Below are 14,058 nucleotides of genomic sequence, written 5' to 3'. Positions count from 1 at the left end.
ATTATGTTTTTCTTAGTACAGATCTGGGTGTCCACCTCAGATGAAACAAATTCCTCCACAACCAGGCCAATCTGTTTATGGCAGTGTCACACAAAATACATGCACATGCTCACACAACATTCACTGAAAGGCAACAAAACAAACTGAATTTTCAGAATAAACAAGATTATGTTCAATATGGAAAGGTAAATCCACACACAAGTATTGCATTTTGCTTAACTAATAATGATGTATATGTATATGCAGGGAACATATTACAAACCAAATTATATGGAAAGAGATGTATTTCTCTAACCATTCCATGTGGCTCTAATGAGGAGGAGTGGACAGGGATGAAAAACATGGGAAAAAGCATAAAGAATACTTCTTTTCACCATTATAAGCTTACCTAAAAATGTGTTGGATATATATTCAGACACCTGATTGCCCGATCGGCTCATTTCAGATAAGTGGGTTAGCTCTCGATTGAGCATTCTTTTGAACTGTAAAGAGAAGAAAAACATTATGTCAATAGCTGTGAAATGCAAACCTTTATTTAAGAGTATTCAAGTTTTTAAATAGCCATAACTCTTCAGCTTAATGGTATGACAATGAGTAAAACAGGATTTTCAAGGAAAATATCAAAGTAGTTTAACAATTTTATATAAATGTATCAGAACCCATCATAGCTATGACTCTAAATCACTTTCACTGTTCTCATCAAATTAACTAGATGTTACTGTAGAAAAATGAATCACTGAGATGTTTGTTATACTGAATATACCCACATCCTACCTTTGTTCTACAAAAGAAAACAACAATTTTCTTGAGTTCGCGGAATCTCAAACCATGTTTCTTATTTGCATATCATCATACAAGTCATCACCTAAATTGGAAAAGTTCAACCCACCTGAACAATTTCAAGCATCTTGTGGGAAGGCACACATAAAAGGTTGACAGTTCTCATCTACTCACTAACAGTACCATCTATGCATCTAAATTCAGCCACAACATTTACAAAAGGCATTTTAAAAGCAATCCATGCGGGCCCAAGCACTTGTGGATGTGGCCTTTTCACAAAATAATGAGTGTGTACAAACCATCCAATACCATATGTTTGAATTGGACATGGAATCACTTATTCCAGTTATCAACTGACAGTATAATTTCCTTCAATTGATACTGCTATGCTGTTCTGCCTATCTAACATGTACATAATTCTTGATTATAGTACCCTGAACTATATGTATTTATTTAATTTTGAAGACTTCCAACATGGTTCCCAAGAGATAGCTTGTATCCTACAAGATGAACTCTGCCCATTTTTGCCTTAAACTAAAACATGCTGGGAGGGCAAAATACATTTTTAAAAGTGGGTTGCAGTTCTGGAAGTACAGCTCTTGTTTTACCAATTATGTGCATTTGCAGGTAAATGCGTTTTTTACCATTGATCAACCACATTTCAGTGGTAGCAAGGGCCAGGAAAAGACTCATGCAAGATTTATATTTGAAGAACCTCTTTTCAACCTGTTTCAAGAACACAGGATGTCCTTTTTTGTACCAAACCTTTTGATCCGAAACTGTGGCACCAATAATTCTGGTAATCTTATAAAAGGGGAGAAGGCAATAATGCCTGCAACCCCCATCATTTCTTGAAAGATACAAAGGAACTCCAGGATAAAACACTAGGATCTACAAAGCATAATTAGAAGAATGTAAGATCAGAAAGGCTCAGGAAAAAGGAGAGAAAGCTTGCTATAAAATGTATATTTTGAATTAGCAAGCTAAAGACAAAACAAAAACAGATTCCATGTTCATACTACCAGATTCTACCTGTCTCTTGGGATGATATCCCATGTGGCAAATATAATATAATATAATATAATATAATATAATATAATATAATATAATATAATATAAATAACAAGCATGATGGGTTTTTTGGGGGGGGGGGGGGGGTTTTGGTAAAAGGCTTAAAAGAGGTCATGCTTCAGTCAGGTTTTAGATGTAAAATCTGCACTGGACAACAAACTCAGATAACATGAATATCACAAGTGATGTTAAAAATGATTTAAGCCTTGTCTGGGGAAAGATGACCAGCATGGGTTGAAGTGGTAAAAATGACCTAAAATGAAGAACTTTGTATTAAGTAATGTTGTGTTGTATCATCCTATTGTTATTTACTACATCTGTTGGCCAACACATTATTATAACAAATAAGTTTAAGAGCCCCACAATATTTGGAAAGCCTTATAATACTCATTCCTATCATAGTACTTGTGACATTTAACTCAGTATGTTTTCCCCCATCCCTGGAGTGGGTCATCCAGTATGCCAATGGGTAGGAGTGTCCTTACCACTGCCATAGCAAGCGACATGTATGTGCTAACCCTCAGCTGGAACTGTTTTGAAAGTATAAGAAAAAATCCAGCATTATACGACATTCAATCTCACGTCATTTTGAAAGCTAAATATGGTCAGGCCAAATTAGAAAGACCCTAAGGGAAAACATGGATCAGAGATTACACCAGGACTTGGGGACAGAAATTGCTTGATGTTGGTCCTAACCACAACTGTGGTATAAATTTCAAGTATTACAAAATCAATACTATGACAACATGGAGAATTTATGCCAGAGTTTTACAAAGACACTCCCAACTTGCTACAGTACAAGTTCTTCTGAGGCTGTTATATAAGTCAAAAAACTTGATCAAGCATCACTACTCTAGTGACCTGGATACCAGTTTTTTTTTTTTTGTTTGGGCAGCAGAAGATCTCAAATCTTCAAACTAGCCTTTGGTTGAGAAGAAGGTTGTTCTGAATCTCTCTTGCTAATGCTAGTCTTTGCAAGAATTACTCTTGACACTAGAAGACAATTGTTATTGATGTGATTCTGTTCCATATAATCATGGCAGGGGCCAATGTGGTCTCTTCCAACTCTATGATTCTAAGGTAAAGCATCTCTATGACATCTCTATAACCTCATGTCTGACATCTTTCTACCATGATCTGCTTGTCTCATGGTGGAACTGCCACTCTCCACACAAGGAAAAAGGACAGGGGATAGATATAATATGATCTGCATTTAAAGGTACATCTGCTGAACTAAACATATCCCTATTTGCACATTCATGTCTGTTCTTTCTCTCTCAATCCTTGCCCATTTCTCTCAGTTCCATCCCAGTATGGCCTTGTTGGAGAGCCAGTATGGAGCAGTGGTTTGATTATTCGATTAGGACTCTGGGAGACCAGGATCTAAATACCCTAGTATAGAAATTCACTTGATAAATTATGCTCTTTTAGCTTTAGTAGGAAATGATGACTAACCACCACTGGACCTATCTTGCCAAGAAAATCTTATTCCTTAAGGTCTACATAAGTTGGAAATGACTTGAATGTGCACAGCAAAAGCCCTGTTTAATACTGACAAAGATGTAAAAAGAATGGGAATGGTGTGAGAGCCATATGCTTGGCTCCACTGAATCATAAGATGCAGGGGAAGGGTGCCATAAATAAACAATAGAAATTGAGAAAGAAGACAGAAAATGACCTAGATAGGGTACGCTCATACCAACCCCATTATTCAAGGAGTACTAACAGCATGATCAACAAAACATTAAGTATACATGAACACAATCCTGTGCATACTTTAATCTGAAACCAGTCTTTCTGAGATTTAAAAGTAAATATGCAAAGAACAGAATTGTTTGTTTGCTTATTTATTCATTTAACATCCTGCCTTGCTCTCAAATAGGATTGCACAGTTAAATGGAGGATAAGTCTGTTTCATGAAGGATAAGACTACGAACGGCCACCAGTCATGACAGTGATATATCACCTTCAGCTTTAGATGCTGCATGCCTCTGAATACCAATAGCTGGGAAAAGTTAGCAAGATGGATGACTTGAGTGCTACTGTTCTCCTTTTGCTTTTGAGCTTCATATTGCATCTGGTTGGTCACTGTGAGAACCAAAAGCTGGGTTGCTTTGGGTCCCATACTGGGAAAAAAGTAAGATACTTCAATTAATATAATAAGTAGGCTTTTAGTATGATCCAGCATAGTTCTCTGTTATTTTCATCTGCTTCAGAAGTACTATAAAAACGTGGGATCTCCTTCACAGTGGCATTTCTAGGGGTGTGTGGGAAGTACAGAATGCATTGGGTGACTTCATCAGAGGGTGTGACACCAAAATGACTAGCATGCCCAGAGAGGGCACACTCCCTTGCTCTGACGGAGTCATGCAGTCCAGTCTGTACTTCCCACACTTCTTGAGGTGGCAAGAGTGGACAATGGGCCTTTCTTCCTGTTTGCACCATAGCACCTGGCTGATTCATGGTGGGGCTGCTGCTGGGGGGGGGGGGGAGAGGAGCGATAGGCTCCCCATGGCAGAGTCTGGGACTATGTGAGCTCCTGGTCATTCCCTGCACTGGGTGACGCTAACCCAAATGACACCTTGTTTGCTCCATTAACAACTTGAGGTGCACAAACTTCCTAATTGTCCGTAGACTTGTAGCTGTGTAGTGTTTTAGCCAACCATTTAAAAATGCATGTAGGGAAGGAATACACTAGCAATAAAATTTGGATTAATACTGCAATACAGTCTGTGATGTTTTCTTTGGATTTTAAAAACATAGATCTTTAAGTAAGAGATAGGTTTTGAAGTGTTATTTTTAATATTATGTGTTCTAGAAAAAACAGATGTCTAATCAATTTAGAAATGAGAGTTTGCAGCCTTGAAAAATAGTTATTTCAGGAGCAGATCTTGCAGGGGAGAGTATTTTAAATGTGAATTTATAAAGAGATTCATCTGTTCTGATGTAAATACTTTGTTTTTCTGAATGTGAGACTAACAATAGGTAAATTGATGGTTGATACAAAAAGGACCCACTCCCCTTCACAACAGTCATGAAACTAGCATGTTAATATGCTTGTACACTACTGAGAGCATTTTTTTTATATCTAATTTGTCAAAGCTCTTATTACACATGCTAAAACCTCATTAGTAATATGTATAGAAACACAATGCTCTAAATAAATGATTCTCTTACACAGCATCCTACTTGTTGGCTGCCATTCCCAATAATTTCCTATACTTGAAACGAAACTGTGGCCCTTCGCCTGTTGTTGACATTTGTAAAGCCATGCTTCTGTTGACTTTGCACCTCTAAGCAGCTCAGAAAACCAAACATATGCATTTCCCATTTCAGTGGCCTGTCTAAGATACCAAATTTGTCCAAAGCCTCTATTGACCTTCAGAGAATAATGTTCCTGTCTAATCTACATTAGCATTTGACAGCATAATATCTCTTCCTACCACTTCTTAGAATTATCTCATGTTGCTAACCCTCTGTGCAGGGGGGTTATGTCATGTTGCTAATATGTGCAGATTGCTGAACATCCTTTGGCATGTAAGAACTACACACAAAAGCAATGCATACTAGACTCTTTCTGCATGCTGGATGAACCCCATTGATACAGGGATATTGACCATTGCCTTGAGTCTCATTTAAGAGAGGAACGTGGGAAATAATAAATAAATAAATAAATAAATAGCTTTTACTTGGCTAAGTGGAAATATGCTTTGGTAAAAGTACTATCAACAAAGATCTATTCCCTAAACTAGCCTGGAAACAAAGTTCCCTTAGTAACTGAACCAGATCAAAGCAAGAGTTACTTTGGGGGTGATGAAATCAAGCAGGCATATGAGAAAATTGGTTCTTAAAGGAGAGTTGATAGAAATTCTTTAAAACCTACTGAGTCATTGTGGCATCTTTGACACTTAAATGGTTGACAACATAAATTGCTTATTTCCAATCAATTTTTATCAATTTAAAGACAATATTAAACACACAGAATTGTTTATTTTGTCATTGAAGACAATTATATTGAACCATCTGGATGCAAATAGACCAACATAAGATGATCAAAGTAATTATTCTGAATACTTATATAGCTTGATTAAGTATTATTTAATACACTACATATATATAGGGAGGCAGATGATTCAAATAAACAGATGTATAATTAATAACTGGCCAAGAGTAAGGGGCGGGAGTAGAAACAGAGTTGTGCTCCAGGCTTACTAAGCGCTGGACGCTTCAGCATATACCATTCAGTACAACCAGAGAGGCACTAATCTAATTTTATTTTACAAAAGCCTTATAAATCAATTTTGATTTTTGCCAAATTTGCATTATAAAGCACACTACCACTTGGGTAGATGACCATTTACAGCCACACATTATTTTTTGATAAGGCTTTAATCTATATTAGCTGTGCATCACACAGAGGAAAACATATTTTTTTATTAAAAACAAACGTATGAACTAAAATCATACATGCTGAAATCATACATATTGCATGCTTCTTTAAGTCAGTATCCTTGCATATCCTTTAACTAAGCTCTCCTTTCTCAAATAACTACAGTAATACAGTCCAAGCTTGAACTTCTCCAAAGAGCTACTAACTTTACCATAGGAACATTTAACAACAAAATAAGCAGCATATCTTCTAACTCAAGTTAGTTACACATTAACTTTATTTTAATATACCAATACAGCTCTTGGTTCACAAGATAACAAATCAGTGCAAATTACTGGCATGATGCTGACATCTGGCTCTGCAATTATACTAGCTCATAATTAATGGCTCCATGAAAAATAAATACAATTTAAAAGGGAAAAAAGCCCACAACATTCCTACCTTGATGTAGCCCCAAGACACTGATAGCAAATAGTTTGCTTCGGGCATTTTTGATTTTCTGTAGTATTATCAATTTAAAATAGAATCTTTCAGTCCTTTGGCTCTTACTGAGATACAGGGAGGAAAAAGGATGCTGGATTCTTTGCATTGAATTTCGTTTCTTAGTTCTGCTGATCTACAGCGTCCCTGCAATTAGGTACACAAAAGAACGTCTAAATTGGTTCTCCACTTGCTGGGGGTCTCCGGATTATGTAGGAGCCATTCTCAAAATTCCAAAATGCTGTAGAATTCAAGGAGTTGGTTGCAAAGACATACTGCAGGAGAGGGAAAGAAATCTAAAGAGCGGGCTGATATCTGCATATTTCCAGAACACCACGACGTGATGAATTATGGATGTCAAGATGCTCAGCTGCTGGAAAATACTTGTTCTATCAACAGCCTACCACATAAGGGGGCTACAACCAGTGCCAAGTAATCCCTCCCATAAACTTCTGATACGAGCCAATCACATTCCATCCAAAAATTTATAAAAGCAGAAGAGAAGGCTGTGACATGTGTGTGCTAGTTTCTGATTGGACAGCATGGGAAAATCTCTTGGGAACAGAGTAGTTCTCTTCTTTTGTGCTAACTGCTATTTAATAATGGCTCCCCTGCAGCATTACTTCAATGAAGACGTGATTAATTAGCTTAACTTTTTCTGTGTGTCAGTGGCATTTCCTAGCTCAGTGAGAGTAGCTCACTGAATCCATTCAGACAGAAGTTGATATTCTCTTCAGGCTAAATGACATTAGTTTAGAGCCATTCAGTGCTTTTAAAAAGAACATGTTTTCTATTTATCTATCTCATATCTATCTATCTATCTATCTATCTATCTATCTATCTATCTATCTATCTATCTATCTATCCAGCCCAGTGAGATGAAAGACCTTACAAAAATTTCAGCAAATTCTTAAGTGAAACTCTTCAGCTACATTTCTAGAAAGTCTCAGTACAAATAAGTAATAAATTATTATAATAGGTATACACAGCCTTTGGTCAGCTCAGTAACAGACAGAAAAACATATAGTATCATGTCAACAGAAATGGAAAGGAACACCTATGTGTGTCGATTGGTATATACTATTTCATATCAGGTATATACATATACACCAGGTATTCATACAAAGAGCAGTATGAACAAAGAATCTGTAGTCAATGAAAAGGTTGCTGTAGCACTGCAGCTTTCCCTCTTTGCGTCATAATGAACAGAATCAATTTACAAAGGGATTGCCATGTTAGTGTGCTGCAGCAAACACGACAGAGAATCTTGCGGCGCCTTAAAAGACCAGCACCTTTATTGTGCTAGATATTTTCGACAGGATTGGATCTCACTTGTTCAAATGTATGACGCATTAACTTCAGCATCATTCATTTATAATGTCAAACAGAGAATTTCTTCATCCAATATGAACGTCTTCAGAGTCAAAACATCGGAAACAAATGTCTAACAGCAAATATTCCATTTTTCTTTGTGAAAACTATTACGGTGGTCCACAATATACGAGACATAAAAGTATGAAAATGGAACTGATTTTGAACCAAATACTTGGTGCTTGTATTGTACTTCTTCAGACTGCTCCAAGGACTTTGGATGTATCTACAGAGCAATTATCTGGCATATAAGGCAAGCTTGCCCTTTTATCCACCAAACCACATTCTAGAAACTAGGAATGAAAGACTGCAGCCCACCTAAAACCATTTCCATTAAGTAAGATTTAAGCCAAAAATGTCTGTTTAAGTTGGGAGTGTCCAATTCATAACCTGCACCTATACAAAGTGCGGGAACTATTTTAAAAAAAGATTTAAATGTGCAGGTTCATGAAGCATAAATATCATCACCTAGTATTCAGAAGAGGATGATGATTCTAAGGATATCAAAATATGTTTCACAATTATCTCAGAAGCTTGTATAAATTATAGGTGGTTCACATGTAAGACCAAGGCGTGGTATGGCAACATATAAGTAAGCATTAGACTCACATACTGCCCCCTCCCTTAATATGCTGATTCAGTTACTTTCTCTTTAAAATGCAAAATGTAATGCAAAACATGGTTTGTTATACTCTAAGAAACCATGTTTTGAGTTTGCTCGCCATACCAGGATTGCAAACCAGCTTGAAGCTATCATTTGCAGGCTTGAGTAATAGCAAGCATGATATGGTTTATAGTATTGCTACTGAAAATGGTGATCACTGGAGCTGATCCTCCAGGCATTGGCTTCCAATTCCTAGTCAGTTTCCAGGAATGAAAGAAACACCTGTAACCACACTAAATGTAATTCTGGTGTCAACTCCCTCTTGATAGTCTGAGAAATACTGATTTATACTACTTGGAAGGATGAAAATTAAGACTTGTTCAAGAAGTGTTTAACCTTGGTTTCAGCTTTTGTTTGAACTAAAATAACCAAAACCATTTAATGGGGGGGGGGGGGGTTATTTTACATAATGGAACATGTATACAACCTACAGTTTCTTTTGTGTTTTGAGATAAGGACAAATCACAGAGGACTACTATTGAAGAGAAAGGTAGGAGTACATTATAGCCCCCAGCTCAGGTTTATTTAGAACTATTATATTCCTGTATCTCTGATCAATTTTGTGTAAATAAAGGATGTAATGTGATGATTTATATTTGAGTCAAACCAAGATAAAACTGTTATCTGTTTTAAAAGTGGTCATCTGTTTTAACCATCACATTTATACTCTTTCTCTCCAGCCATCTTTCCACTCAGGAAACAAATCATCAATTTAACTCCTGATCCTGCTCCAAACACATTGCAGATCCAAATATTTTTCTGTTTCCCCTAAACACACTCCATTTACATGAAGCTGTCCTAGAAATCCAGCATTGAATATTAAAATTAAGGATTAAGACAGCCAGTAAAGATAGTTATAGTAAAACAAAAGAGTACTGCAGGTTCTTTAGCACAAATGAAAACAAACAGCAGAGTTGGTGTATATACTACAAACAATCACTTTCAGGCCATTGTACAAAAAGGTTTCATTTCAATTCCTTTCCACAGAGTTACTGTTCCTTCCATTCCTAAAACATGCATTCGAAGTCCGATTTGTATGCATGCACATCAAAACTTTTATTAATTTTGGTCCAAAGGACAAAGTGACATAACACACTGACCGCAGCACTAATGTGGCTGGTGCATGATAAATCCAGAGCTTCTCTTCCACCCCTTAATATTGTATTTTTTAAAAAGATGCCACATTGTCAGATAGGCAGCAAGCCATTGCTCTGGAAATTCTCTTCAATTTTGGATAGGTGTATGTACAAAAGCAAGCCAAAACATCAAGACTCTATAATTTCAAGAACAGAGTCAAATTATTTCTGAATTTTTAAAAAATATTGTATTTACTCTAGTCTAGTACACCATTGAATGTAATGCACACCCCAATTTTGAAACCTCAGAAACCAAAAAAAGGGATTTGCTGGTGATTTAATGTGCTCAATGGTGGTTCCTGTCTGCCTGCCCAATCTCTCGCCCTCCGGTACCCACTCGCCTCCCTCCATTGACCGCCTTCTCCTCCTCTTCGTCTTCCTCTTTGGCTGAGGTGGAGGCAGCTGCTTCCCCAGCTCCAATCCTGAGGCAAGAGGAAGCCAATTTTGGAGATGTAATTTAGTCAAAAAGGTGTGCATTAAACTCAAAGAAATATGGTACTGTACTTCTTATATTGGTGACTCCAACAGCAAGAAACATCCATTCCACATGCAGATTTATTTCCCTAATAGTGTGAGACAGAGTTAGATCACATAATGGGGGTCCCAAGAATAAAACAATGAGGGACAACTCAACAAGTCCCAAGAATATGCAGACAAGGGTGGTAGTTCAATCTTCTCAGAGAAGCTTTTCTGTGACTCTGACCTAGATCCTGCACACAAGAGTCTTTAAAAAATAAGGCAGCATTTAGTCCTAAAAAAAATCTCAAGATTTCGTTTACAAGCTCTATTGGTTCTAGTTGAAGCAATTCAACTGCTTAAGAGTTAGATTCTGGATCCTTTGAAGGAGAGCGCCAGAATGGATTTAGTGGAAATTAAACTGTAATGAAAGCACATTCTAAATTGTTTATTTTTATTAGGAGTACAACTCTCATAATATATTGAAATTCACTAATGCTTATCCTCATACCCTTAAGTAGGAAATCTGGTACCCACTTGGTGTTTTGGGACATAATTCCCACAAGTCCCAACTATTTACTTAGTGGTTTGGGATTAATGCAATTGTAGTCCTGAACAACTATTTGCCTCAAGAAGGTCATTTCTTCTCTAATGAACAACATGAACCAGTTGATAGAAATGACAAAACATGACAGGCAAAGGGAAGGTTGATGAAAAGGCACATGAAATCTGATACTTTATTAAGAACGGAATAAATGAGTTTCATATTGCAAAGCAAGGAATCCTGCAAATGAAACAGTCCATTTTGTTTATTTTGTGCACATTATGTTTATGTCTTAGACGTAAAATATTTTGTTGATTAAACTATCTGAACTACATATTCACATATGCTACAGTCCTACCCTATACACAGTTGACTAAGAGCGGGATTTACCACTCAGTAGACATATATGTGATTCTGGTGCCAAAAGTATTTTTGACAAACTTAAAACTCAATAATAACAACAGCCCTAAACACACACATTACTAAGAAAAAGACAGCTCTGCAGAACAAATGTCATACATTTTTGAAAATAGTTAAGTACAAATGTTTAGTAATTGGCTGCTTTTCAGTTTCTGCCTCTGGTTTCAAGCTATGTTCTAAGAAATCTTGAGATCTTTCAATGACAATAACAATAATAGTGGACACAATGTACTTATCCTAAATTACAACTAGCCTCCATGAACCAACTTCTCCTGTACCAAAGTCAGATTTCAGGACCATGTAATCCAGTTTTATAAACACATGTTGTTGATCTCTACTTGGTTATGATCTGATGTGCTGGAAATCTCTTTGAAAACATCTAAACAGTTAAGAGCCAAACTATCTTCACCTCTGCCCACGGAAATTTGCTCACAGAAGAAATTTCATCTGGTGAGAACTTTTTACAAATAAGTGAAATACAGAATAGCATTGATTTGTGTGTGAGTGTGTGTGTATGTATGTATATAGCTAGCTCTACTAGGTTTTTAATAATTACTGTTGGTCACTGCTTGCAATACGTGTTTCCAAGATTTTATTTTGCTTGAAGTAGCTGCCTTTTAGCTAATGGAATACAGTTGGCCTTCCACATTTGCAGGTTTGACTTTGGTGGATTTGATTAAAATATTCTCTATAGATATCTCTAGATCCTACAGTGTGACTCTATAGTACTGATCACAGATTCACACTTGAAAACCTAGCGATTCCTAGAGAGAACACCTCTCTATGAATCTCTAGGACCTCTGATGAAATTCTATAGTCAGCATGACTTCATGGTCCACTAGAAGTTGAACATGGAGCCATGCTAGAGATATGTTCTCTCTGGTATTTTATTCACTTTCATGGGAGGCCTGTGTCCTAACCCTAACTAATGTTTGTCCTAGAACACAAGCTTATGGAACATTCTTATTCAAAAAAGCTTATCAGTGAACATCATGACATTAAAATGTTTCTGTAAAAAAAGAGAAGTTTTAGGGCAGTGGTTCTCAACCCAGGGTCCCAAGATGTTTTTGGCCTACAACTCCCAGAAATCCCAACCAGTTTACCAGCTGTTAGAATTTCTGGGAGTTGAAGGCCAAAAACATCTGGGGACCCCAGGTTGAGAACCACTGTTTTAGGGCATTCTGCTCTCATGTGAGAATTCTTATAGGAAGAATGGGGCAGAGAAGACCCAACACATATTAACCTGCAGCCATTAAACTAACAATAAAGCACAACCTATTCAAAGTCACTCAAAATTAAGCACTATTAGGCTTAATGGGATTGACTTTTAAAGTCATCTTGTATATAGGATTGAGCCTCAATTGCTTTTGTGGATGAAGATTTCAGAACACTTCCAATGCCTTTTGTTTGTACTTACTGCCCTCTAGTGATGCACAATGATACTTCAAAGTATTTTTTGAAAAGTCTTGTTGCACTGCCAACCATTTAGTAAGAGTTGTTTTCTGCATTTAAAATGTTACGTTTCATACTGCCCAGCAAACAGCCACGGAACTGCCAGAACTGCTTACAATTAAGACATAATTCTTGCTGCTTGCTGAAAATTAAACGGTATAGTCATGTCTCTCCACTCACGGAAAGAAAGAACAATTTGCAGAAGCCAAAGACAGAGGGAAGGGCTTACTTCACTAAATCCTTTTTATATTAACACACTTTTCAGTTGTTTATGTTTTATAAAGGATGACCAAGAGATAGGTTTCGATTGTCAATGTGTTGTTTTGCTGAACTCTTAGATATTACCCAGTTGGGAAAATAGATCCACCTTCATGAAAGGAAATTTGATAGACTGCATAACCATTAATGTCCCTAGCTAGCTATCACACTTACTAGCAAGAGCTATGGTCCTCAAGCAACCATTCTTAACTAACTTCAAAATCTAAAATACCTTCTTCCAACCACCTCTAGTTCAAATGTAACAGAGAAGTTTGGTTAATTTTGAAGCTGAACTTGATGCCTTCAATCTGCTCCTTCTGCATGCAGAGGAATGGAAACTGGGAAGCCATAAGGCAGGGGTCCCCAAACTAATGCCCGGGGGCCGGATGCGGCCCTCCGAGGTCATTTACCTGGCCCCCGCCCACAGTTTTATAATATAATATATTGTATATACATATCATATTGATAATAATATTATAATGTAATACAATATAACACTAATAATAATACCATATAATAATATTGATTATATATTCTATATTACATATAATATTACTAATAATATTACAGTATAGTGGTATAGTTCAATATAGTAATATATAATGCTAATATTGTGCTATGCTAATAATATAATATATTGTATGTATATATAATTTGTAAGCCACTCTGAGTCCCCTTTGGGGTGAGAAGGGTGTGATACAAATGTAGTAAATAAATGCAGTAAATTAATAATAAATTTTAGACTTAGGCTCACCCAAAGTTGAGCCTAAGTGAAGGCACACAACAACAACAACAACCCTAATTAACTTGACTATCTCATTGGCCAGAAGCAGGCCCACACTTCCCATTGAAATCCTGATGGGTTTATGTTGGTTACAATTGTTTTCATTTTTAAATATTGTATTGTTCTTTCATTGTTGTTGTTGTTTTGCACTACAAATAAGACACGTGCAGTGTGCATAGGAATTTGTTGGGGTTTTTTTTTTCCAAATGATAATTCGGCCCCTCCACAGTCTGAAGGATTGTGGACCGGCCC

General features: G+C 36.7%; 1 protein-coding gene across 14 annotated transcripts in view; it reads right to left on the bottom strand.

The window, feature by feature from the left end:
* The window catches only part of pde4d (phosphodiesterase 4D), an 830,388-nt gene that overhangs the window by 16,624 nt on the left and 799,706 nt on the right, over positions 1-14,058 (bottom strand). For 13 of the 14 annotated variants that reach the window (XM_008102872.3, XM_008102871.3, XM_008102870.3 and 10 more), the window contains one exon: positions 389-482. In XM_008102872.3, the coding sequence (XP_008101079.1) occupies positions 389-482 (94 nt within the window). Of the gene's footprint in view, positions 1-388; positions 483-6,682; positions 7,548-14,058 lie in introns of those variants that run through there. The other variant, XM_008102879.3, reaches the window with a different exon arrangement.

Source organism: Anolis carolinensis, chromosome 2 (assembly GCF_035594765.1).
Source record: "Anolis carolinensis isolate JA03-04 chromosome 2, rAnoCar3.1.pri, whole genome shotgun sequence".
Classification (NCBI taxonomy): Eukaryota; Metazoa; Chordata; class Lepidosauria; order Squamata; family Dactyloidae; genus Anolis; species Anolis carolinensis.
The sequence above is the reverse complement of the archived record's forward strand: the minus strand, read 5'-3'. Positions and strand labels throughout refer to the sequence as shown.